Genomic DNA, 26,792 nt, shown 5'->3' on the forward strand with positions numbered 1-26,792 from the left:
TAATTCAAGTAAGGCTTTGTCCATCTATTAAACCTAAAGCAATCAAGTGTAGAGGATCAAAAGGAGTGGAATGGAGGATAAACACATTTCCCGTCATGGAATGTAACACACTACATTTATTCAAGTACTGTACTTAAGTACAAATTTGAAATACTTCGAGGTACTGAGTATTTCCATTTTCTGCTACTTTATAAATCCACTCCATTCCAGTCTGGAGGCAAATATTCTACCTTCACTACACTACATTTATCTGATAACTTTAGTTGCTAGTTAAACTACATTTTTAATTTATTTCATGCATAATTTACTTTTACCTGTACTTTTGATGCTTAAGTTCATTATTGACAGAATAGTACCTTTGATACTCAAGTTAATCTAATATCAGATATATTTGTAGTAGTAGTAGTAGTAGTAGTAGTAGTAGTAGTGTATTTTAAATTGACTAATTTCTCATTATTATAGACTGAATGATAGAATGAACTCATGTTTTGTCGTGTGTTGTTGTTTTTTGCGACTCTGGTGAAAGCAGCAATGTCAGGTTGTCTTTTGCAACAGTGGTGCCGACAATAACAACACTTGCAAAACCGAGGGGGGAAATGCTGTCTGTTGCCACTTCTACAATTTGGACATACTTCGGTCTTTCTTTGTCCTGTTACTTTATACTTCCACTCCTCTACATGTATTACATATCTTGTATCTAGTTACAATTTACTTTGCAGATTCAGATTACTCAGTACTGATAGGCCATTACTTGTGACTTGGAACCAATGACTCACTCTGAGTGAGACCACTACAGTCAGTGATGGAAAATAACTTAGTATCTTTACCCCTGTAAGTCCTGTACTTAAGTATAATCTTTAGTTACTCCACTACATTTTGGAGGCAAATATTGTACTTTTTACTCCACTACATTAATTTGACAACTTTAGTTACTGGTTTCTTTGCAGAGTGCATGCTGCATCAGGGCAAACGCACATTTTTACATGTATAATTTACTTTTACTTGTACTTTTGATACTTAGGTACATTTATTGCCAGAAAAGTACCTTTAACGCTCAAGTTAATTTAATATCAGATATACTTCAAGGCTTTTATTCAAGTTGTTGTAGTGTGTTTTTAAATTGATTTATTTAAACTGTGATAATTGATTGAAAAACACTAATTCTGATAACAAGTAAAATGCTGAATATCCATTCCAGGCTGATAATCACTCGATCCATAGTATACACAGGCCTTTGTAGCATAGTGCTTCTGATACCTATGTACATTAGGGTTCTACGATATCTTTAATTTTACTCAAGTATAACTTTATTTTGTACAGTACTGCATATTTCTGCCACAGACTCTCCTCCAGTCTTTGCTCTATTCTTGTAAGTTGCTGAATAATTGTACTTCCTCAAGGCTTACTTCATTCTAATAAAACTAGGGACAAAAATCACTCTTTTGTTGAACTGGATTTAACTGGTAAACATTGAGAATCACTGACAAGGGTTAGCAAGTAGACATTTTTTTTTACAAGATTAAAAGGTTGGTAACCACCGGCTTAGGTGTTGAAGGCCTGTTTTGGCCATGTAATGCATGTCATTGCCCATCTCTCTCTCTCCCTCTCTCCCTCTCTCTCTCACTCTTTCTCTCTCTCTATCTAACTTTCTCAGCTCTTTGAAATTAGAAAAAAAGAATCCCTCTCACAAACCCTCAACATAGACTATTATATGTATAGAGGCTATTTGTAACTCCACCTTTTGTGAAAACCCAAGGATGTCACTTTTTGTTGATACTTGGTGAGAACATTAGGGTGCAGATTGATAAACTTTCTTCTACAGTCTTCAAACTGGTGATTTTAGGCAATGTGAATTATTTAATGGCTCATCAAAATTGATTTAACCTCAACTGTAAGTTAACATTTCTTGGTGCTGTCTTTCTTTTTCTTTTTTTTTAGCACATTCTAAATTAATCATGCTTTTAAAAAGTGATGGAGACAAATTTGGTCATTTCAAAAGGTGGTGTTGGCAAAGTTAAAGCCTCTAATTCACTGAAGGACATGTCTTCACTACTGTGTCCACAATGCTAGCTACTGCTGTTGTGAAATCTGTCTCCGTGTCAACTGGAGAGTTAGTCAAGGATAAAAAAAATAAAAAAAAAAATAAAAAAAGCCTCACTTCTCACACAGTGCCTTTTGTATTTCAGTGACTGGAAGACAGTTATGTGTAAAATCACTCTGACAGAGGGGGGCGAGGGACCGCCACTCCGAGGGGCAGTTACTATAGTTTCACTGATGGAATCCAATACTGTGCCTCTCACACACACACACACAGTGTCCGGTTGATCTTTTAATACGCTGCCCCCCGTGGCTCTGTCTCCAGGGATACTGTTAATATTGGATCAGGAAGCAACAACTCCTATTCCGGCTTCTCATCCTGGACTCAACGCTGAGACTCAGCGGTGTCTGCGTGTGTGTGTGTGAAAACAAAAGTGCTGGATAGTGTTAGTCCTCGATCATTGATTTCTTTTTTCCATCATAGTTTAAGGAGAGTGTAAGATTCGGAGGAGGTGAGGGGAGAAAGACGGGTGATGACAGTCCACAGAACAGATGACATTAGCCTCCTTGTGATCATAGTAGGACCATCAGAATCAGAACACCACATTGTTTCATCTTTTTAAAGTTATGGTGAAACTAAGTTGGGCTCCTGGTGGATTCATGTTCATTATGTGCTGGTTGGGGGTCATTATGTGATTTTACAACACTAAAGTTTCTCACTATACGACCATAAGAGCACTGTTTCTGTTTTGGCAACAAAAAAAACAAATAATATTATAGTGGTAATTTTTTTGTTGCAATATTGAAGTACCAAAACAATAAGGGGTCTGTTACATCCAGGCGGAACATATAAACTAATTGGGTACTACAAGGGTCTGGCCACCAGGGGAGGCAAGTGCACATACTATATGTACTCAAGTACTCAAAGTGGTTCCCTGGAAGAACTACCCGCCTGCATAAACATGAGTCCATTTATCTAAACACTACATCATAGTGTAGTTTTTGAGATTAAGTTGTCAAATGCTTTCATGGCGTTCAGTGTTATGATACAGGTTTGATTCTGACAGCATTCTGTACACCATAACAATTCAAAAGAAAGAAAGAGCGAGAGACGTCTGACAGACTGTCTCGGTGAGGCGTCCTTGAATAAATCTATCCAGCAAAGTCTTTCCTCTTTCCTCTTTCCTTCCTACAAAATACACACAAAAACTATACCTTGCAGTTGTTCTGCGTGTTGCCAGGTTGGGTTCTAATCCTCCTCAAGTCAAGTCAAAGCGTTTATTGTCATATGCAAAGTTAAAAACAAGTTTCCCTGGAGGATAGGAGCAGACAGAAAGGCTGCAGAATGAATGACTGAATGAACAAGTCTTTGTTCACAAAGAGGAGTGGCGAAATCCAGATGCATATGTCGTTATATTATTCAAACAGTCACACGCAGATGTGCAGGAAAGCCTCAAGAAAAGCTGGGAGATATATCAACATTCCTCGGTTTATGGCGTTCCCATTTGTCCTTTAGCTGCTCTGGGGCTGAACTCTGTTCAGCTTCTCAGGCTGACAGGTTTCTGCTTATGTCAGCTCAATGTATTTACTCTCTCTCTGTCTCTCTCACACACACGCACACACTCACTCTTACATACACAGACACTTACAGATGCCCACCTGTGTACAGTCATGTGTTAAGGACAAATGCAGACTGTGCAGGGTTTAGGGTTCACCAGGACAGTATAGGGGCCATAACCACATGTGAGGTCAACATAATCAAGAGCAGTCTAGCCTGAAAAATTGATTTTGTTATGTACACATTGATCAAAGTTCAAATCAATAGGAAGGAAGAGTCAGCACAAACCAGACAAAAACATCACTCACGTAACTGCTCATACATCCGAATTGGCTCTTGTGATGTATAGTTATTATTTAGCTCAAGCTTTCACCATGAATGTGTCTTGAGGACGGTGTGTTCTCGTCTGAAACTTCCAGAGAAAAAAATCCAGATGTATGTGAGTTACGACCACAGTGGCATCCCAGAGCACTATATCATAAGATTGCATAAGAACAAACGCACATGTTGAAAAACTTCACTTGCAGCCACAGACAGCCTGTGAACATATTCTAGTGCAGAGCTCAGTGATTCCGACCTTTCACCTCCTCTCTCCCTCCTCTCCCTCCGTTTTTCCATATGTCTCTCTCACACCTGTTAGTGTCAAATGTGGAGATGCGTGCACGCCAAAGATTCGTTCCATCACACACACACACACATGTGCCTGTTTAGACACACCAAATGACCCGAGGGAAGAGAGGATTGGAGGACAAGGGCAGTGGGACAGGGTGTGTAACATGGTGTGATGTGACGTAACAGCATTCGTTATTGACTTTTTGTTCCCCTGGTCCCTCAATGTGTGTTTGTTATTACACAACTTCCAGAGATCATTGGACCATCTGCAGATGGGGAAATTTTGTCAGAGAGCCTTGAGACAGAGCAATGATAAGTGGACATTTGTGCTTGAGAATGAATGCAGCTCTGTGTGTGTGCTCCAGTACAATCTAAGTGTGTGAGGACAGATTTGAATATGAGGGAGGGAAACTTGGCCAGATGGTTAAGTTTAGAATATACTTAATCAGTTCAACTGTTAAGTGTGACATTTTGGGAAATACATGAGAACATAATTTCACTCTTATGTCTGTGCGCTAAATATGAAGTTAGAGCCAGCTGCTGGTTAGCTTTGCTGTAGAAATAGGCCGAGAAATAGTCATATTTCATAGTCAATAGTCATAGAATCATAACTTGTCATTCTTACGCTTTAGCAGTTTTTGTATAAATTAAATAAATGATATGCACTGTGTTAATGAGCTGTGGGGGTGCTGTTTTCCCCTGACTCCAGTCTTTATGCTAAGCTTAGCTTGTCAGCTGCAGGCTGTAGCTTCTTATCTACCGTCTAGACAAGAGAGTGGTATCAGTCTTCTCATCAATTGGGAATGCGGTATTCTAAGTGTGCGTCTGAGTGACATAAATCTGCTAACAGTTAACTCTCGAACGGCCACAAAAAGCTGCTCCCCAGCTTCTAGTGAATTTTAGGGCCCAGACACACTTAACAACATCATAGAACTAGTGGCAAAGAAGCTTGACTGTTGCACCGCCCCACTTCTTTGCTTGGGTAAACTCTCCATACTGCCAGCGAAGTCTGTCTTCATCATTTTAAAAGGAAAACCGAAGGACTGCAGACAGAAACTGTTGATTGAACTGTCTAATTGAGAACATGTATGATAAAAAGTTGAGTAGAACTAGAGACGAGGCGGTCAGAAATTATGGGGAAACCGTGCTGAATAGGTGAAATGGCGCTCACCGACAGCCCCAACATTGGCTGACTCCAGACCATCAGCCTGGTGAGTCAGGGCCATTAGGAATTAAGCCACTAAAAATTGGTTTTAGATCGCTTTTTTTGATAACATTTTTGATTTTTTTTTCTCTTTAACATTAAATGAACAAAGTCATATTTGCAACAATCATAGTTGAAGTTGCTTAAATTATTCTATATTGAAAAATGTAAGGTTCAAAACACTCTGGCGCCCCGCCTTTATTGGGACTTCGTTGTAGACGTGGACTTATCACACATGATTCACACTAGCCGTTTTTAGACAGAGCACCAAGCCGCCAATTTGGCTCGGTCACCTGCTATCTAAAAACGAGGCGGAAATGTGCCGGCCTCTGCGTGAGGTGGGCGGAGGTGTCAATGACCTGCACTGTTGTGCGACCCACAGCCGGGGAGTTTTAAAACCAAGAAACAGCTGATCACAGCAGTCAGTCCATCATTTCATCCGCGGACATTAAGATGAGCAACTGGACAGCCGTTGAGATCCAGGAGATGCTAGCGTCTCCTCGGTCTCTGTAGCTGTTTGGTTGTGTTAGTTTGTTGATGTGTCGGCAAGCTAAGACCGGTCGCTACTTTCAAATTAAAAGCCCCCCGCTAAGAACCCAGTTCTAAACTCCAATGGGGTGCAATGTAAAGCTCTTATTTTGAAGACAAATTCGTTGTCAACTGTTCACAGCCCAACTTCGAGCTTCACGTTACCTCACATGTTTACGCCTACCTCAGAGGCGGCTTTTGGAAAAGGAGTAATATTACGCCTCCGTTTTAGAAAGACAGGCCGGCACATTGCCGCCCTTACCTTGGAGCAAATGTGCCGCCTTTTCTATGTAAAAAGGGCTACTGATGAGCAAACAACCCCCACTGGTGTGGGACCACGTCCTATTTTGATTCAAATGTTGTTTTAAACGACTCTGAAAAAGGTTTTCAGGGCATGTAAAGGGTTGTAGTTAGGCTATTTCCTTTTGATGTGCTATTATGTAATTCTATTCCCAACATAATTATCTTCTTTAACATATACATATATATACATATAATTTTTTATATATAGCGAGAGAGTAAGTAGAGCAAGATTATACTGATTCATTCTTACATTTTCTAAAATCACATTTGTTAAAGACTGTATATGTCCCCACCTCTTGTCAAAACAAAGTGAATTTCCTTGCATAAAGTATTTGCTAGAAAGATCAGTTCATTATTGTTTATTGTCTTCTATTTGTTGACGACAAATAAAATATAGAATATCACAAGGTTTATCAAGTGCAATGTCCTCCTAAACAACAAAACATGTTTGTGTGTCTGTGTGATTGCCAAATGGCACTGTAGTAAATTTCCCCAGCCCCCGAGGTAACACCCTTATCTTGACACTGATGACTGCAGCTCACTGTGCCATCACGTGCCTGTGTGTTTACAAGTGTTCGCACAACACACACAAACACAGTGCTTGTCACCTCGGCGCGGCGGTTCAGGTCAGCAGAAGTCAAACAAGCACTGATAAAGCAGGTGGAAAAGCAATTGAAGAGGCAACAGTAGCAGAGCCAGGACAAGGGCAGAGAGGACTATTCTTCTTCACCTTCAACCCCCCATGTTGGAAAAAAGATCAATCACTACTCGCCCCCTCCCCCCTCCCCTCGGGCTCAATCTGTTTTTCTTCTCCTTGTCTCCCTAACAGCGGGGGGTTTGTTCATCAACCCTCTTCCTCCCCCCTTTTCTTTTCTTTACTCTGCCTTTTATTCTCCAAAGCTTGGGTGGATTTCATCACAGTGGCCTGTTGCTCTCACTGATCCTCACTCTCTTTCTTAAATTCAAGATTTCTTTGCTGATATGGCTGTGAACAAGTAAAGTATTCAGCAGTAATAGTTCAGAATGTTAAAAAAAAAAATACCACATATGTATACACAGTACTAGGGGTAGACTGATTATGGGTGATGATATATATAATTATGGCAATTATTGAGTTTTATTGCCAATAAAATATATTAATTTTCTAACTCACTCAGTGAGTCATTGGTTGCAAGTTGGTATTGACGACACTGCCGTTGCACAGACAGCCTGACATTTCCGTTTTCCTCAGAGTCACAAAAAACCACAACACAATGGGTTCATTAAATCATTCAGTCTACAACAGGAATTAGTTGCCGGTTAATCTTCCTATTCCTGGGTGACGAAATGATATCATGATAGCGAGGCTTATAGCGAACCAGTGTAAATGCAAGTGGTGTCATTATTAGATATTCATGGCATTGTGCGATTAGCATTTATTTTGCAATGATGCGCTGAAGCAAAAAACTTGTCAGCCAGCTTAAGGACAGTACTTGAGTAAATTGTAACGACGCCAAGATTAACATGTTCATTGCAAATGTACATTAATTCAAAATATTGGCTATCGTCTCGTTGATTATTACAACCAATATCTTTATCGGTTCCGAAAAATCTCATATAGGTCGATCTCTACTTGACTTCAGGGTTTTTCAAGGTCTGAGACTGTGGGCCTCCCCTCAGACAAAGCTTGGAAAAAGGCGCCCCCTCACCCACCTTGTTTACTCTCTATGCTTGCTGGCCTTCACTAAATTCCTGGACGGGATCATGATTGTTGTGATCCCACAGACTCTCAACTGTGGAGTCGAGATAATTTTGCTGTTTGACACAACATCAAAAACACAAAAAGGCCGGTTTGAGAGCATTCTTTTGTTCTTGACTCTGAGGAATGACATCATTTAACTTTCTGTTTAACCACATCACAAACATTTAGAGTATTCTATACGTATTCTATTGTAATAACTGATAGAGTGCCCTCCCTTTGGATACCTGTGCACACCACACAACTACATTCCTGAATTACACAGCAAACAAAGCATTCCAATAACATATAGTTCACACTTGAACATGCTTCACTTGCGTAGCAGTCAGTAGTCTGTTTAAACAGGTCTAGCGCACTCTAGCACACACTCTGCCTCTTTCTCCATCCCTCACGTCACCCCCCCTTCCCCCTCCTTCCTCCTCCCCTGCACTCGCTGCACAGCCTGATGACATCACGAACAGCCGGTATAAATCAGCCAGTAGGATTGCGCTGCAGCCTGTGCTGCTGACTACACCCTCCCTCCTCTCTTACTCTGCAGTCCCTCTCTCATTCACGCACACCCTCACACAGTCCCTCATTCCTTCACACCGCCGCAGACATGGCTGAAGCTTTCGTTGGCACGTGGAACCTCAAGACAAGCGATAAGTTTGATGACTACATGAAGGAGCTGGGTAAGTGTGTGTTCTGTGTGTTTACAGCATAAGATACGGTTGTGCCAGGGTGTGTGTGCGCATGCGTCTGTAACAGGAGAGGATGCTGGCAGATCTGCATGTGGGCACATGTGTAAAAAGGGGCTGAGGTAAGATAAAAGGCTAAACCGTTCATGCAGCTGGGTAAAGAAAGAAAGAGAGATAAGGTGAGACAATGAATGGGTAAATAAGGGAGGAACCAAAATGGAGAATGTAAAGATAGAAGGGTGGAAAGATGCTCATAGAAAGAGAAAGAAAGAAGGAAAAAGGGAAAAGATGGGAACCAGAGGGGGAGGAAAAAGAGGAAGATTGGTCGACCGCATGGCCTCAGTGCTGGAAAACGAGGGAGGGGCTGTCGTTGCAGGGAGAAAAAACCCAACCCCACTGTGAGAAACTGAATGGCAAACAACTGGCATTCCACACACACACACACACACACACACACACACACACACACACACACACACAGACACTTGAGTGTAATGTGGGTGACCTTCGGTGAAAGCTGTTCATTGTCTGAGGCCGTGGGAGGAGATGAATATAAAGGAGCTAAAGGGACGAGAAAGTGCAGATAAAGTGGGCTTCAAAATATCACACGCACGCACGCACACACACAAACACACACACTCACTCACTCACAGTGGGGTGTATGTGTGTGATGTGGGCAGGTGCTCGGACTTTTACAACCGTGAAGAATGACACTAAACCCTTTGACTTTGCGAGGCTCTGTGTGTGTGTGTGTGTGTGTGTGGGTGTGTGTGTGTGTGTGTGTGTGTGTGTGTGTGTGTGTGTGTGAGAGAGAGAGAGAGAGAGAGAGAGAGAGAGAGAGAGAGAGTCATGACCCCAGAGCCATTTTAACATCGCCCTGTCTGCTCTGGTACCCATAGAAACCAGAGACCCTTCAACCTCTAACCCCAGTCCTCTTGATCAATGATGCGTCACACACAAACACACACATACACACACAAGTGACTTGTTGGTGCTCTGAATGTGGGGAAGGATCTATAGTAGCTCTAAGAGTTGAACCGGATTGTCAGCCTGGAAAAAAAAAAAAAAATGATTCCTGCTTTGGTAGCAAATAAGGGTGTGAGTCACTTTTACCCAATGGAATGAACTCTCTTGAACCCTTACAAACACAACCTAAAAGGAAGAGTATTAATCATTTGGACACATACATGTCCAGACAGGCAGTCGGGTCAATTGGAGCCTGCAGTGTCTACAGAACATGCTGCATGTTTTGGCAGTCGACAAATAGAGATTAGAGAGTGTGTCAGCTTGAAGGAGACCTAAAGGGCAAATGCACAAGTACTGTTGTTAAACTCTGTAAAAATATGCCACTTTGTATTTGGTTATATTTACTTTACAAATGACAGCATTAAAAAAAAAAAATATTATGATAATATCATTATGCTGAAATGTTTTGGACAGAACAGGGTTAACACCAACACTCTGAACTCCCACTCCGGGCATACACAGGTCAGCCGATAGAACTGTTAGCCACATGGCTAACTGAGCTAACTAGCTGATGGCAGATATGGTTAGCAGCCGTAAGAGGTTACTCCAGTGAAATGCTTCCCTCTACTTGTTTGGGATATATTCAACAGCTGGCCAATTCTCACATAGTGTACCTTTGACATTTGATTTAGTGCCATCAGCAGGTCGAAGTTTTCTCTTGTCAGATATATAGACATCTCTTTGGTGGATCGCTGCAAAATTTGGCACGGACATTCATTGTCCTGAGGGGAGAGGTTGACAATTTTTGGATCCAAGCAAAATATCTCAACAACTATAAGATGGGTTGCCATGAAATCTGATACAGCCATTCAAGTGTCGTGAATTTGGTGATAACTTGTAATTAGTCCTGTATGTTGTTTCATGCCGCAGGAGCACTTTGTGTGTATGTAGCTTGCTGATGTAGGTATTTAGACTGAAGCACATTTATGCTTGAACACAGCTGAGAGAAAGCATGGTCAGTTTGTGCAATCAATCTATTGATAGTGCTTTAAAACCACACAGAGCTGCTGTCTATATTCTCTATGAATCAAGGCAGCATTACTCTTTAACTTCCCCCAAGTGATTAATTACATTACCTATATGTCTTTGTTTTCTACAGGTGTGGGCTTCGCTACACGTAAGGTGGGCGGCATGACCAAGCCCACCACCCTCATCTCAGTTGAGGGCGACACGGTGACGCTGAAGACCCAGAGCACCATCAAGAACACAGAGATCTCCTTCAAGCTTGGAGAGGAATTTGACGAAACCACCGCTGATGACAGGAAGGTTAAGGTGAGAGGTTAGATGTCAGGTTGCTCATTGAGGACAATGCTACTCTTTGATGTAGAGGGTTAAATTGTCTCTCTGGTGGCTCAAAATGAACGTCACACCTAAAATATTAAGTATCCATAGTGAGTTCTAATTACAGTCTTTAGGATGATTAATGGCCAAACAAACAACTGTGGTAGGTCAAAGTTGGCATTAGCAATCTTGTTTTGAATGTGAACAGGGGTAGGCAGGTCAGATAAGTCAGGGCTGAGAGTTGAGCGTCAGACGCCATAAAATAAGACTTACGAATTTGGGCTTTTTCTAATTTGAAGGGTCAAAGGAATTAGCTGTGGCTTAGGTGTAAAGTGTAGTAGACGGTTTTTAAAGACCAAGTGTCAAATTGTCTCTCAGTATAATCAAAGCTCTTCAAGACTAATTTTGTGCAGATGTATCCAAAGTATCCAAAATTGAAAAGATTGTTTAATTTCAAATTAGGCCAGTCGATCATTATTAGCCTACTGATGCTTTAAAATGGAATATGTGTGTTTTTTCCAAGAGCTAACAATTTCTTCCTTTGACAAATAAAAAGGTATACTTACGCGAAGCAATAGACACCTGAATAATCAATTTTAAATGGTCGGTTTTGCTGCTAGAGCCTGATTTTGTCCAGTTTGTGCGGAGAATTTTGGTGGCTAATGCTAGCTAACGTTAGGACTAACTAAGATTGTTGAGTCATTTTATTGACTTTATAGCTCCTATCTGCTTGTGCTAGTGTTACACTACGTTTTAGCATTAATATTATAATTGTGACTGGTGATCGAAAAGGCTGTTGAACTGTCCCGCTAATGTTACATGTGCTAGCTAAGTAGCATTTTCCTGCTGTAGCTAGTCGATGCAGAGCTCATTTTAACCACTTTTCTATAGTAGATATCTCAATCTGTGGCAAGGCATCATAATTTTATAAGCAAGGGTGAATATTTAATTTTACTGTTTGGGGTAACAATAGACATTTTCTCTTTGTGGCTCAAATGTAAACAGTAGCTGGCAAACATTAGCTATCAAAGATAAAGAAGATTCAACTGCGAGGCAACAGAGCTAACAAAAAGCAGGCAGAGGTCTTTTAAAACTAAAAACACATTGCTTGGCATTAATACCCTAGTTAGCACAAATGCTATCACTGCATGTCTTTATATCATTCAAAATCATACAGTTGTGTTTACAATGATATATTGAGGGGGACAAGTCATGCTTTTCACGCAAGTAAAGTAGACTTAGAAAGTAGAAAAGAATAGTAGAAATGTAATAAACTAATAAATGTTTTTTTTTCCTCCTGTTGTCTGCAGTCCATTGTAACAGTAGAGGATGGGAAGCTGGTGCACATACAGAGGTGGGACGGCAAAGAGACCAGTCTGGTCCGGGAAGTCAACGGCAACGCCCTCACACTGGTCAGCACTCACACAAAATGCATCCATTTATTATCTGTATGTGTGTGTATTGTCGGTTTTTTAAATATTTTTGTCTGTTTCTATCGCAGACGCTCAAACTCGGAGACGTCGTTAGCACACGTCTTTATGAGAGGGCAGAGTAACACCCGACACTGAAACCACCCTGCAGCATCTACCTGCATCAGCTAAAGCCCTGCATCCTAAAACTCCTAATACCACCTCAACCCAGGCCGAGCAAACCTCTCGACATCTCCTCATACTGTATGCTCAATATAAACATTAATGATGACTGTGACCTCCCCTTTCTGCCTGTCCCTCTCTTTATACTGTTGTTCCTTCTACTGTAAGAAACACTGAATAAATTCCGATGATTTGTTGTTTTTGTCTAAAGAAATTTGCAGGTCTGCACATTTTTTTTGTTTTTTTTAGAAAATGTGTTATGCATGGTGCCTATGATAAACTTGGACAAGTGTTTGAATTTACAAGTTTGCCTATTGAGACCTGAAAAAATTAAAATAAAAGTGTCTACACTGTTAGACAAAGTGGTAAAACAACTAAAATGCGTGTTTGTTTTTTTTTTGTTTTTTTTTTTGCTTTTGGTTGGTCAAGTTATAGGAATTTTACTCACAACAGTAAAAGTTTTCCCTTAACCTATTTGCGACGGGAGCGAAGCTGTTTCTCCCTTTGATGGATGTATTCATAGATAGCCAATGGTTTAAGCTTTCAAATGTTTTTTTATTTCATCTTTCTATCTGTTACAGAGCCTGAGAAATTACAATATTTGTAAACGTTGGCACTTTTTCAAAATTTTTCAGAAAACCTTCAGGTTTTAGAGAATCATTTATGGAAATGCCAAAGGTTTTAGGTTTTGTTTGTTTTTTAAAGATTTTTTGTGGCATAGACACCTTTATCAGCAGTAGACAGAGAGGGAGAGGTGACATGCAGCAAAGGACCTCTGGCCGAAATCGAACCGGGGTCGGCTGCGTTTTATGGCATGCGCTCTAACCACTCGACCACCTGCGCGTCCGGGTTTTGTTTTGTTTGTTTTTTTTCAGTCAGCCACAGACCTAAATGGGTTAAGGACATTCCGTCAGCGCAAATTTCACATTTCACAGTAAAAATTTGAGTTGCTGTTGTGAATTCAGAGTGCGATTGTCCTTAAAGTACTCCACTCCGAGTTGTTAATTGTGTCCCACTGAAAACAGCAAATCCAAAGAGTGTGACCACAGTTTCCATCACAGCTAGTTTTACAGACTCACAGGAAGGTTAATTATAGCTCCTGTTCCTCTGTGTGTGTGTGTGTGTGTGTGTGTGTGTGTGTAGACACGTGGATATGTCGCCTTTGCCCTGGCTTGGTGAGGGGAAAGATATGTCAAATTTGTTCTAGGTGTGCTGGAACTCTTATGTTTGTACAGTAGTTGTGCCCACAGGCTTTCTAATTTCAGATCATTCCGTCCCGTAGAACACTGATGTCATGTGCTAGTGACTGACTGCCAACTGGAGGCAGGGTGACAGGGTGAAAGGGCGCAGAGTGATCAGGCCACCGTATGCCATCACCTCCCCAAATAACTCCGAACTTAAATGGCCACAAGAAAAGACAGTCATACACACTGCAAACATACTGATTATACATATAGCCTTTTTCCTCAGAAGACTAAGCCTTCATTTATTTATTTTTTTCCCATTACAAATGCTAATACCAGTTTAACGATCTCAGCGGCGAGTTGAAACTTTGAATAATGTTGAGAAAAAAAATATTTGTATGTATTTTCATTTAACACACTGCATATTTTTCTAATTATTTCTCACATGTTATAGTCAGTTTTCTATTCATGCCTCCAGATTCACAGCGCTTTTATTCATCTTTGTACTTTTGTTTTTTACTTTTTATGGTATTATGATCTCCACATATTTGTGTAGACACAAAAAATGCAAGCAAGCAGAAAAGTTGAGCTACGTATACATAGCTCAAAATAATGGACAACTTTTTCAATAGCACTCCAAGTGGTATGAAAGAACAAACCTGACAAAACAACTGAGCAAGCGTGAAAATGTGTAATTCCAGGATTAGTGTGTCCTGTATGGACTCTTATGTGTAGTGACAGATTCAACACAGCTGTCTGTGTACGGTGAGAAAGAAGGGGGCAATCTGAATGTCGGAGGTGCAGAAATGTCATGACATTGTGGTGACCCTTTAATTGCTACGATATAACTCATGTAAAATCAGTTAGACGAATGAAATGGCACAATGTAGTGTAGAATTACTGTCAAGTGTTGCGTAACTATGTATGTGGACATGCATTTCTACAGTGCTTTTCCATTCTACTTACCACTCAAAGCACTTTACAACTATGAAGGGAATTAATTAAACATGAGGAGGTTTGGTTGGTTATTATATGCAAATCAAGCCGACATAATAAGTGGTTATTGTATTGTAAAGGCAGGCTGTTAGCAGGTAATACCAAGTTGTGTATGCTCATATTTTAATCGTCACCATGGTAAACCTAAATCATCTTTCTGCTGCTTGTGGTATGTTTTGTTGCTATGAAACATGGGACAACACAAAAAAGCAGCAAAAGAAGGCCGGTTGGGTCAATGACTCACAAGTGGCCCTAACGACTCTGAAACTCAGAGTTCACACGTGATCTTAACGACTCAGCGAAGACACACACACACACACACACACAAACACGAGCCTGCGGCTTTCCCCTCATATTCTCTTCCAGTTAGAAGAAGCTTCTCAGATGAGAAGTGAAACATCTTCAAGAAACTGAAACAAATCCAGTCCAGACGCATATAATACAGTACAACTCTTAGAACTTTAGCTGTAGTTACTTTCCTATGGCCTGGTCACCCCATTTGATGAAATATACATATATGTATTAAATTTTTTTGTCTTTGCACAAATAAAATGTTAAAATGAGCAAAAGTACACTATAAGCAGACCTCTTCATACAACAAGGAGAAAAACAGCAAACACTGGCAATTGGCAAACTTTTTACAATTTAAACATATCTTGGTCATGCATCCGTTGGAAGGATGTTTTCAAAATCCAGTGCACAAAGATTTACAAGATCAATCTCTGATGGGATGGGGGAGACATTTTATGTATTCCAAGGATATCCTGTAAGGATAAAAACCCAGATCCCCAAGAGCCCAATTAAATACAAGTTGGACAGGTTTTAAGATTCTGTTGAGTGATTGTTTTTTCTGCTGTATTCAAAGTATGTGTCATGTACAGACAAAAAACGTACAATTCTGGTTGTGGAAGGGCTTGGGATCATGTTACATATCAGATTCATCTTGTACATCTGTCTGCTGAACTGGAGTTCACTGCCAGTCGTGTCCGACCACCGCAGCTGGAAACAATCTATTCCTCCACAATCCTGTAAGTGGCTTGGAAAACTATTTTATCTCGCATTATCTTACCTCACATTGACCGGGGGGGTGTGAGTTGTTGTTGTTGTTAAAAAAAAAAAAAGGAACTGCTCTGTCCACTTTGTGCAGCTTTGACCTCGCTGGACATGACCCAAGGGACCCAGCCTTACCTTCATGTTGTGTAACTCCCTCAGTCCTGGTCCGGACATATGGAAGCCTATTTCTGCCTTAAGAAAATAATTATGAAAAATTAGCCTTGATTAAATAAATATAGTCTCAGGGTAAGTCATAATTATGAGATAAATAAAGTCAAAACATCAAAACAACATCAAAAAAGTAGTAATTATTAGATTTGATTTAAAAAGGCAAAATAGAGATACATTTTGATTATCTCATCATTTCTATTCACTCACAATTATGAGTTATCTAATAATTGACTTATTTCATCTGTTTCATCTGTTTAAATTTCCATTTATGATTCATCTCATTCCTTCTACTTTTTTGAAACACTTTTAAAATCTTACAACTATTTCATATGTAATCATTTTGACTGTTCATCTCACAATTATGACTTACCATGGGAATATTTCTTTTTAATCAAGCTCTTTGCTTTTCTTTAACCGGCTTCCACAGAGACGCCATACCTCAACTTAATACGACCCTGGGATGGACCTGACCCAACCTGAGAATTCCTGATGTTTGTGTGTGTGTTTAAGTGTTTTGGTCCCCATGGACTTACTTTAAACAACATCACGAGGTCAAGGTCCAAGAACAAAGACATCAAGAAGCAGATTACAAGTAAAAATACCTTTAATGGAGCTAACAGTTGCCATGCAGGAAGAGGGTTGTGTGTACTGCGGGGAGTCCCCTGGAGCCAAGACACACAAATACACACATGTATGTACACACAGAATCACAATAAGCGGCAGACCACCTCAGGATGTCATCGTAGCTTGAGGTTCCTGTCATGCTCACTTGTGCTGCGTGACACGTCCTGTTTGTGTTTTTACTACTTCCTATGCGCATGTCAGTGTATCTTTGTCTGTGTATGTTATCTGAAGGATTATGTCAACCCCCCCCCAACAAGGCTCAGCTTTTCTGTCTTTATGTTTGCTTAATGGATTTCCCAGAGAAGAAAAAAAGATAGCTAGAAACAATATCTGGACAGGGATAGAAACTTGCTTCCCTATTGCTTACACATATCTGATTACACTGGATGTGTCAAGCGCTCCCTCTGTGGGGAGGAAATGGGGTTACTTTAGGACAAAGAGGGCATATCACCTGATTTTTGTTCCCTCTTGACTCATTTTGTTATTTCGTTTACTTGATAGGGAGGTCTTAATGTGCTTCCAAGACAAATAAAACTTTCCTTAACTTAAATGGACGACAGTTTCTATAATAAGCGTTTGTTATTAAAAAGACACACAGCTGGAAAGTCTGTCACTCCATCTGTCGCTACCCTCTTCCCCTTTTGCATCCGCCTGATAGCTGCAGTGTGTGTGACTGTAGACCGCGCCGCGCTCTCAGCTGTGTTTGTGTGATTTGTGCTTCTTGTGCTTCTTCTTCTTTTTGTCCTCTCTGTCGGCGGAGCGCCTTCTCTTGGATTTGCACTCGCTATTTCTGCTGCTGTCGCTGTCGCTGTCCGACTCCTTTCTCTCCCTCTTCCTTTTCTTCTTCATCTTCTTCTCCTGGAGGACGAACGCGCAAGGGGAGAATTTGGTTTTGTGTTGCAATAAAGAGAACTTGAATAATGACAATGCAGGAAGCAGACGGCAGTTTCAATAACCCAAGAACCCAATCACGAAACAACTGTTTTACATTACGTGGAACAAAACCAACCCCCTTCAGACGACACTTTTGACAGTTCCCATAAAGCGTCCTTGTATCTCTCAGTAAGCGACCACAGAAGCATTGTCATACAGAGACGTGTGGGTTGTTGCGTCGGATGATTCACAACCGAGAGACACAGGAAGAAAGGTGGAGGACAGCTGGAAAAAACACAAGAAGCGAGCGTCATGCAGGACCATCAACTGTCACATATTCACCTTCTTTTTCTTCTTCTTTTTGTCTGTGTCTTGCTGCGGCGCAACTGTGGAGGTCTGCTGCTGCGGCTGCTGTGGCTCCACATCGTCCTCTTCAGGCAAAAGAGCGTATTGCAAGCCCGGAGCAGAGAAACAGTCCTTTGTAAAGTGACCTGAAAGAGTGAATTTAAAGGTGATTTCAAACAAATTTCTAGGAGGAAGTTACAGGAAACGCTCAGTGTCGTTCCTTCAAGACATGACTGCTGTTTCTTTCATTTTGTTGGCGTACCTTTGCAGCCGCACTTTGAACATGTTGTGTTGAGTACAGCCTCCAGCGTGATCCTGTTGCCTGTATGATCCCTGAACTGCTTACGTCGCCTCGCATCCTGCCTACGATCACAAACAGATGATAATGACACACGTTTGTCGCTGCTTTCAGTGAGAATAGTGGTGTGGTTTATTCCTTCGTGTGACCATACACATAGCTCCAGCAGGGAGTGTGCTCTTGGTATCAGTGTAGGGAAAATATTCAAATTCAGTCATCAGAATCAGATAGGAACTGATAAAAATTTGAATGGGCATCTCTATCATGCACCCATGCAGAGACATACACATATGAAAAAAATACAACTGAAGCACTTACTCTGCCATGACATTGTTTGGATCCATGTCCCGCCCCGTTCCCTGATTGACAGCTTTCATTGAGAAGGACAACTTCACCTTGTCCCCCCGAGTCTGAGGGAAAGCGGACAGAGTTGCAGTCATCCTGCTCACTCCACTGGCACAGCACAGCACAGCGTGTGTGTGTGTGTGTGTGTGTGTGTGTGTTGTTACCTCTCTCCCAATGACTTTGATCCACACCTGTTCCCCCACATCGACAATCTCTGAGGCTTTCTCAACTCGTGTAGCAGACATCTCGCTCACATGCACCAGGCCTGTATGTATCAGGGAAAAGTGTAAATATCAGTCTACAAAATAAATAATAACGCTGAGCAAAAGGGATCATGCTGCAGAAATATGTCTATGTTTCGCTGAAGATTCAATAAATACCTTCACTGTACCATGACTGGAGAGTAAAACATTCTGTTTTCTCATTAGAAATCTTCAAGACATACACATGAACTAAATGTAGGCCTCTGTGTCAAATCATTAACTCTCTTCATCAACTTAAGCCAGGTCTAACTTTGATTTAATAAAAACATTCTAATCCAAAATACTTTTGGTTGCAACAATAAAATAATAATGTCATTATTTTTTTATCAAGATTTGAACATCAAGATTCAGCTGCTCTCTTTATCTCAAGAACTTGGCTTAGTTCGCCCTCCAGTGGTGGAAATGAGCAGCAGGGGTTCAGTTGACATGAAGGCCAGGGATAAATGTGGCCCAACACTTTATCATAAAAAAAGACCCCAGTGTAAATTTAATTATGAGACATAATTAATCTGTTCCATATTTCAACAACCCTTACTACGCCCAACTGTACTCATTTACCCTACATGGTCATTATCATGGATTTCTTCATCAGGACGTTATAATGACTGAAAGAACTCAAAACTCAAACTGGGTTGAAACAGGCGTTAACATCTAAAAAAATGTCAACATATTAAAATCCTAGATTTGCACTTTATTATTTTCTCCGCCACATCATCGGTTATTTGCTGTGCCAAGGCCCGATATTGCAAGATGTGGGTTACCTTAAATCAGAACTGATAATCATCTTCATGGACTCAGAGAAGGAATTCTGTGGAAATGCTGAAATCCTGCTCAAGTAGTATTATGCATCTCAGGTGCCTTGCAGTCTCTCCTCCTGACTCTGGCTGAGACAGCACTGATATACACTGACACAGACACTCAGCACTGTACTTTGGAAATGAAGGCTGCCTTTGCTTTCCTGCATCCTCTGCACTCACTCTGGATTACTTTTGGCTCTGGCCAAAATCCCATTTCTGACACAGTGGTTTTATCTGGCAGTGGATGCAGCATCTTTCTGTCAGTGCATGTTTCTTGATTTATATGTTTTCTAATAATTCAACTACTGTAGGTGTCACTACTTGCAGTTATTGCAAGCTTGAGATACTTACCTATAAGGTTGATCTGATTGTTTTGTGTCTTTTGTGTCTCTGCCAATCACTTCCTCACTCATTACTGCACTGTTTCATCACAAATTAGATTGAATCACTCACTTTCTATCTGTGACCGTTTTCCTAAAGTATACTTAAACTTTTGTTAATATTTCAAAAACAGTCTATATAGATGTCGAAGCTTTTTACCAACCTTCCTTCTTATATCCAGGCAGTCTGACAAAGGCTCCATAGGTCTGCACAGAGGTCACCTCGCCCTTGGCAATGCTGTACATTGGTGGCAGACCATCCAGTCCAGCGGGCTCTTCTGCCGGGCCATCACTGTCCGACATTGTCACAGTAGAGGTCGACCACAGATATCAATGAGTGGATCTAGAAGATTGCTAATGAATCATATGTCATTATTTGTAGTATCACAAATACACGAGTGTGTCCTTTTTTTGAGTCTGACATTCAAAGTTGTGTTTGTCCATCAGAATTCCTGTAGGTGAGCCCAACAATTAGTATTTACATGTATAGTGCCCTATATAGTTTGCATTTAACAAGATAACATAAACAGATTTATCAAAAATGTTGTTAATCTTGTTAAGAATACAATATTAATGAAGACAAGTGAAGACTGCTGAACTATTCCTTTCCAACTAGTCCATCTATCCAAATCAATAAGAGGAAAGGGAAAAGGTTTCATGAATCTGAAGCTGGGACTTATCAAGAGCAATAGCATTAAACATTTTGGTCTGTAAAGAAAGATAGATAGATAGAATTACTTTAATGATCCCAGACTGGGAAATTATTTGTATTAATATAGAAGTGTTATAGGGAAACTTAATATAGTTGTAAAGCTGATAACGTTAATTTTAGTGATATTTCTGGTTTAAAGAACTACTCAAATTTTTGAAAAAAAAAATAAAAATCTCCAGCAAGATGTCTATAAATTGATTTAGAAGTTTTATTTATTAATCTTCCATGTTTGGTTATGCATGTATGTACATGTGGCAAATAAGAGATTACTAAGGAGGTGTATATAGAGAACTAATGAGTATAGTTTAGGATGAAAAATATCAAATGTGTAGGGGTTAGAGCAATTAAATCCCTCTTTGAAGCCAAACTCGTTCAATCTAATCTCTTCCAGAATATTTATCATTTATTTATCAATCTATTTATTCTTGCTCGCTACTGAGTTTTCTTAGATGTAAAATAAATCTGGTTCTAGTGACTTAAATTGAATTAGACTAGATTAGATTAGACTGATCTATAGCAGAGTAGAATAAACAGTCTGCAGTGTGCTGTCTGCTTTCACGGACGGGCTTTCTTTGAGTAGTAGCAGTGAGGCTAACGTGGCTATCTATATCAAACTAATGTCCGCTGCCGGCTAACATTATTAGCTCAATAATAATCAAATAAATAGCACACATGGCCCATGCGTTAAGTATAAATCACACTCTATAAAAGCATAGACAGTAGTTAGTATTGCATTAAATAGGAAAAAGAATAAATTAAACGTTGTTATTACCTTCCGCTGCAAAGCTACTTCAGTTTCACATCCGGTGCAAACGAGTTTAACAACAAGCTGTGTAACCAATCATCGCAGTCGGTGCGAGCCTCGACCAATCACACGCGTCGTAGCCAGCGGAAGTACTCTTTCTCTTTTCTTCGTTGGTGCCCCGTTCCCTCGACGTCCCTCCAAGAAAGACGTCCATTCATTTTTGTACATTATAGCATTAAAGATTATCAGTTTTGCTGTGTTTTGCTAACTGAGCCGGGATGATTGAACCGAAGAAGAGAGCGGCGGACATGGCGGTGGTTCCAGCCGCCGTGAAGCGGCCGCGGACGGAGCTGGTGGCGGCGGCTCAGTCTCAGCAACTCGTGGCCATGGTGCGTAAAGTAACGTTACCGTAAACCAAATACTGTTTACTATGTGGTGCTGGTGGATAGAAAAGTGATTGTTAGGGGCGAGAAAAACATATCCACTGTCTTTAACGACAGCACATTAACCATGAGTGCTCCTAAGTGCGGTAACTGTACTAGAAATTGTGTTTAAACGGGACTAGGCTGCCAGTTGAACGGATATGCAGGAAAAGAAAACAACTACATAGATTCAAACCAGGAAACACTGACGAGTTGAATTTACAATCAGAAATGCATAGATAGGACAGGAAATGCACCGATATTTACACTTCAATATCAATCGTGGTCATTTTCTGGTGGAATTTCTTGTAGATTACAGTATTTAAGTCATATTCCTGCCTCAATGGTTTCGACGTGTAATACAGTTTGTAGTCCACTGTGAGGAACATCATCTGAATCATTGATTTACATAGACTGTTTGACGAGCGTATGATGTTGAAATACATCTATGTATTTGTGATGTATCAACACACGTTTTCATTATGTTCTACTGCTCAGTTTTTTGGATGCTCTGGTCTGATCTTCAAAAAAACTAAGTTCAGTGCCAGATTTCTCTGATTTTGAAAATGGCTTTTTATAGAATAGAATAGAACAAACCTGATGGCAGGAAAATTGTCTTCAGTCATACCCAGAAAGATATATACATAAACATGTCCATTTGATAAAATCACCTTATTAACAGAACAAGATCTCTCAAATTTACAACAGTCAGAAGACATTATTTTGACACATTACCTGAATAGAAATTAATTAATCTCTGTGGCCAATATTAATATTTTAAGAGCTGAAAATCAGCGTGTGCGTCCGCGCACGTGTGAGCGGAAAAAAGAATCTCCCCTTGTGGGATTATAACAGTATATAAAAAGAAGAAACTGTTTCCATAACCTCAGACATATCATTAGTATTTTTGTGCAAAAACTATTTGTTACTCATTGGTATACAGTTACCATTACACATATGATAATATCCTGTGAATAATGTGCAGATGTTAGGCTTTGTGGATATTTAGTTTTGTTTGTGCGTCACTATTAAGTGTAAACACTTATAACAGTTATAGTTACAGACCCCCCCCCTTCACTCATATTTTCAGTGTAAGTTATTGGCTAAAAGAGACGAAACACTAACAGTAACTTTCTATAGATATTGCACTAAGATTGTTATCATGAATTTGCTAAGTTTGTATTGATCGCGTAGTGAAAGTCTAACATTGTGACAGCCCTATTCACTTCATATCTAGTCAACAATTCACCCAACCAGACAGACAGCCACCATATTTCACTTTGCTGTGTCTCCCATAGGGTCCCCCACGCAGCTCCAGCCTGCAGGCTCCCATCATGCTGATGTCTGGCCATGAGGGTGAGGTCTACTGCTGCAAGTTTCACCCCAATGGCGCCACGCTGGCCTCCTCAGGATTTGACAGGCTCATATGTAAGTTATTAACAGTTAAACTGGTGGCAGTTCACACATCCATGTTAAAACGTATTCCTACTCCAAGATACTGTTGATAACTTGTTGTACTCGGTGTTTCTCCGCTGCAGTGATGTGGAATGTGTTTGGAGATTGTGAAAATTATGCCACTCTGAAGGGCCACAGTGGAGCGGTGATGGAGCTGCACTACAACACAGATGGCAGGTATGAACAAGGCTTTTTTTCTTGATCTAATCTAAACTACCACGTGACTGTTTTATTTCGATTTTTTCTAATCAGTGGAGGACAATACACGTTCCCTTTTGTCAAAGCTAACTAGCTTGTTGAGAAAACAGCAAAGAGACCTGTCAGACTCAGGCTTATAAATTCATGTATTAATCCAGCAGGTTGATTAAAGTGTCTAGAAAGCAAACTATTAAACAACTGTGATCTGTTGCTGTCTGTTTTCAGCATGCTGTTTTCAGCAAGCACAGACAAGACCGTAGGTGTGTGGGACAGTGAAACGGGAGAGAGGATCAAGCGTCTGAAGGGGCACACCTCCTTCGTTAACACTTGCTACCCAGCCCGCCGAGGGCCTCAGCTCATCTGCACCGGTAGCGATGATGGGACTGTCAAGGTGAGATTTCCAGCTGCAGAGTAGTTTAATTTGAATATCGAATACACATACATTTGCTTATCTACAGTATTTAATCTGCTTTATGGGTGCTATTAAAATGATCAAATTATATTGTATTGGGGTATAAAAAAAGAAATATTGAGTTCTACCATATTAGTGTTCAAAAATCAAGGAAACTATATCCTGTGATATTACAATAAAACATTTGTTAAATCAAAAAAAAATCTATAAAAATGCATCTGTTTTGTAGCTTAAGGTGCCAAAGAAACTGATAATGATATCAACTGGCTAATACCATAAACTGATACAGTGACACTGTGATATTTTCTCAGACAGTTTTCGCTGATGTTTTGGAAAGTGATTCTTCTTCTGTTGTTACTATTTAATCTCAAATGTTTCCGTTCAGTTGTAGGTCTGCTCTTATTCATGTCAACTTTCATGTTTTGTCTTTGTGTTTGTCACTGTGCTAGCTGTGGGACATTCGTAAGAAGGGGGCGATCCACACCTTCCAGAACACCTACCAGGTCCTGGCCGTGACATTCAATGACACCAGTGACCAGATCCTGTCTGGAGGCATCGACAACGACATCAAGGTACTGACAGGGCTCCAGCACACACAGAAAAACTTCAAAGTGATTTTTAAAATATCAAGGTTAGATCTGATGGATTCAAATCAAATGTTAAGACATGTAGGTATTGTGATTGGTTATCTCTCAAAACAAGGAATTTCTTTGCAACATTTTATGACAGCGACCTTTGGAGGGCTTCTTCTTAACAAAAAACACAGGTGGGAAATGATGAACATGGAAAGCCTGCTGTCTTCACCATCAGCGTATAAATGTGTCGATCTAAATATGAAAATTCTAACATCCAATCCATTGCTGTACAAACCAAAATACTCCATTATCATTACACATAGGCTACTCTGCATTCCAATTTGCTATACTATACTAAATACTGTGAATAATAAGACTATATACACTATACACTTCATACCCTATTTTTACCTTTTACTTGTAGATATGACCAAGGAGGACAATTGCAGATAATAATTGCATCCATCCTTGTAATACACTCATGGTGTATGAAATGAAATGAAATGAAATCAATCTTTATTTATATGGCGCTTTCATACAAAAAAGTATCTCAAAGTGCCTTACAAAGATTTTACAAACAACAACAGAAAGAGAGAAACAGCAAATAAAATCAAGAGAAGAAAATTAAAAGAACCCAGCCCTCCCACCCCCACAGACATGCACAGAGACATACACAAATACATACACACGCATACACATGCACGCAGACACACACTATACTAGCTGTCACTCAAGAGACATAGCAATTTACTTAGAAAAATATATTTAAAAATTTATGAAAATTGACTGGGGACAATCTGATTGCACAGGCTACAAGCATGAACTGCACAGGAATGTTGCACAGTGTAAATATGTAATATGTATAAATATGAATATCAGGAGCATGTATACCCAACCAGTGTTTTTTTTTTTTCCTCTAACTGGACAACAAAATCTAATCAAATGTAACTTTTACTCTCCAAAGAACAACTTGTAATTGGTCAAAAAATGGGCAGAAGCAGCACTAAAATACATACCAGAAAAGAAACAATACCAGGAGAAGTCCCAGGGTGTGTGTTGCGAATGTTCTCATCTGTGACTGCTAGTTTTAACCTCATTACCCACCCTCACTGACTCAAACACCAACAATGTACCACAGTTATTACCATAGAGTTTTTCTTTAATGAAAAACCACAACAATAAGATTTAATTAGGTAATTGCAAACAGTGCCTTTTAGCTTTTGTTACAGACTACAAGAATTGCTGCAGATATTAAATGCTGTTGTGATAGCGGCAGGAACAAAGCACGACTCGCACATCTGGTGAGGGTGAGTTCAGTCATTTAGGATGCCGTGTGTCGCATTGAAAATGATTTCATCATAAACCCACATATTAATATCTGTTTTTGCTGTGACATATTATTTGGGTATGAGCAAAACGAGGCGCTTGAACACAGTATTCAGTTGTTGTCGTAGTGCTGGTACACTGCCTCCCTCAGGTGCTGCTAAATCCCATAAACTGGTGAATTTGCTGCTACATCCTCCTCACTCTTGCATCTTTCATAATGATGCTGAAGATTTACACTGCTGCTTTGTCCTCATTCTGCCTCTTCCACAAACCTGCTGCGGGATCCTTTGGGATTTTGTAGTCGTTGTCTGTTCTCGAAGTGCGCTCGAAGAACATCAGATTTTTACTTTTTTCGTTTTATCTCCTGGACTCCGATCATGACAATCTGTTCTTGAGCCTGTGGGTGTTGCTATTTTCTCTTCATATATCGACCAGTTATGCTGTACGTCCTTTTGTACATCCCGCGGTTAAAAGCTGTGTGTTTGTGTTGTGTAGGTGTGGGACCTGAGGCAGAACAAGCTGATCTACAACATGCATGGCCACGGTGACTCTGTAACTGGACTCAGCCTGAGCTCTGAGGGATCATACCTTCTCTCAAACTCCATGGACAACACAGGTGGGGTGTTTATGTGAATGAAAGTATGAGAAATGACTCTTCTCGAGTCATAATGCTGTTTCTTCTTTCTCTATGTTTTTTTTTTTTTAAATATCTGTGTGCCTCTGTAGTGCGTATTTGGGACGTGCGACCATTTGCACCCAAGGAGAGATGTGTGAAGATTTTCCAGGGCAACGTTCACAACTTTGAAAAGGTAACAAAAATAACTCTCTGGCCCTCTTTGTAGTCAAGGGCATATGAAGACTACTTGACCTTACAGCACTGATACCACTTCTCACTGCAGAAACCACCCAGCATGAAGGATTATATATATTTGGGTGAAAAAAATACATCGCAATACAAGGCTGGGTTCAAACCTGATTTTCCAGTTCAAATGCGGTAGATTTCCACATGGCGATTGAAGGTCCCCTAATGTGATATCCCTAAATATCGATATGGGATCAAAA

At 40.2% G+C, this 26,792-nt stretch overlaps 3 protein-coding genes across 3 annotated transcripts; 2 read left to right on the forward strand and 1 right to left on the reverse strand.

The window, feature by feature from the left end:
• Window positions 1-8,437: 8,437 nt before the first annotated feature.
• fabp3 (fatty acid binding protein 3, muscle and heart) lies at window positions 8,438-12,930 on the forward strand. The gene is made up of 4 exons (XM_030412983.1): window positions 8,438-8,651; window positions 10,783-10,955; window positions 12,275-12,376; window positions 12,466-12,930. The coding sequence occupies exons 1-4, from the start codon at window positions 8,579-8,581 to the stop codon at window positions 12,517-12,519; spliced, it is 402 nt and encodes a 133-aa protein (XP_030268843.1). The 5' UTR covers window positions 8,438-8,578; the 3' UTR covers window positions 12,520-12,930.
• Window positions 12,931-16,546: 3,616 nt separating this feature from the next.
• Window positions 16,547-21,489, reverse strand: LOC115579440 (nucleolar protein of 40 kDa-like). Its single transcript, XM_030412977.1, has 7 exons — window positions 21,370-21,489; window positions 20,050-20,239; window positions 18,610-18,710; window positions 18,419-18,510; window positions 18,065-18,165; window positions 17,800-17,948; window positions 16,547-17,442 (listed from the first exon to the last, which is right to left on the reverse strand). The coding sequence occupies exons 2-7, from the start codon at window positions 20,186-20,188 to the stop codon at window positions 17,278-17,280; spliced, it is 747 nt and encodes a 248-aa protein (XP_030268837.1). The 5' UTR covers window positions 20,189-20,239; window positions 21,370-21,489; the 3' UTR covers window positions 16,547-17,277.
• Window position 21,490: 1 nt separating this feature from the next.
• LOC115579438 (U5 small nuclear ribonucleoprotein 40 kDa protein-like) lies at window positions 21,491-26,645 on the forward strand. Its single transcript, XM_030412976.1, has 7 exons — window positions 21,491-21,731; window positions 23,063-23,192; window positions 23,303-23,396; window positions 23,643-23,808; window positions 24,279-24,401; window positions 26,226-26,346; window positions 26,457-26,645. Exons 1-7 carry the CDS (start codon window positions 21,621-21,623, stop codon window positions 26,570-26,572), a joined length of 861 nt encoding a protein of 286 aa, XP_030268836.1. The 5' UTR covers window positions 21,491-21,620; the 3' UTR covers window positions 26,573-26,645.
• Window positions 26,646-26,792: the final 147 nt, after the last annotated feature.

This window comes from Sparus aurata, chromosome 3, assembly GCF_900880675.1.
Source record: "Sparus aurata chromosome 3, fSpaAur1.1, whole genome shotgun sequence".
NCBI lineage: Eukaryota > Metazoa > Chordata > Actinopteri > Spariformes > Sparidae > Sparus > Sparus aurata.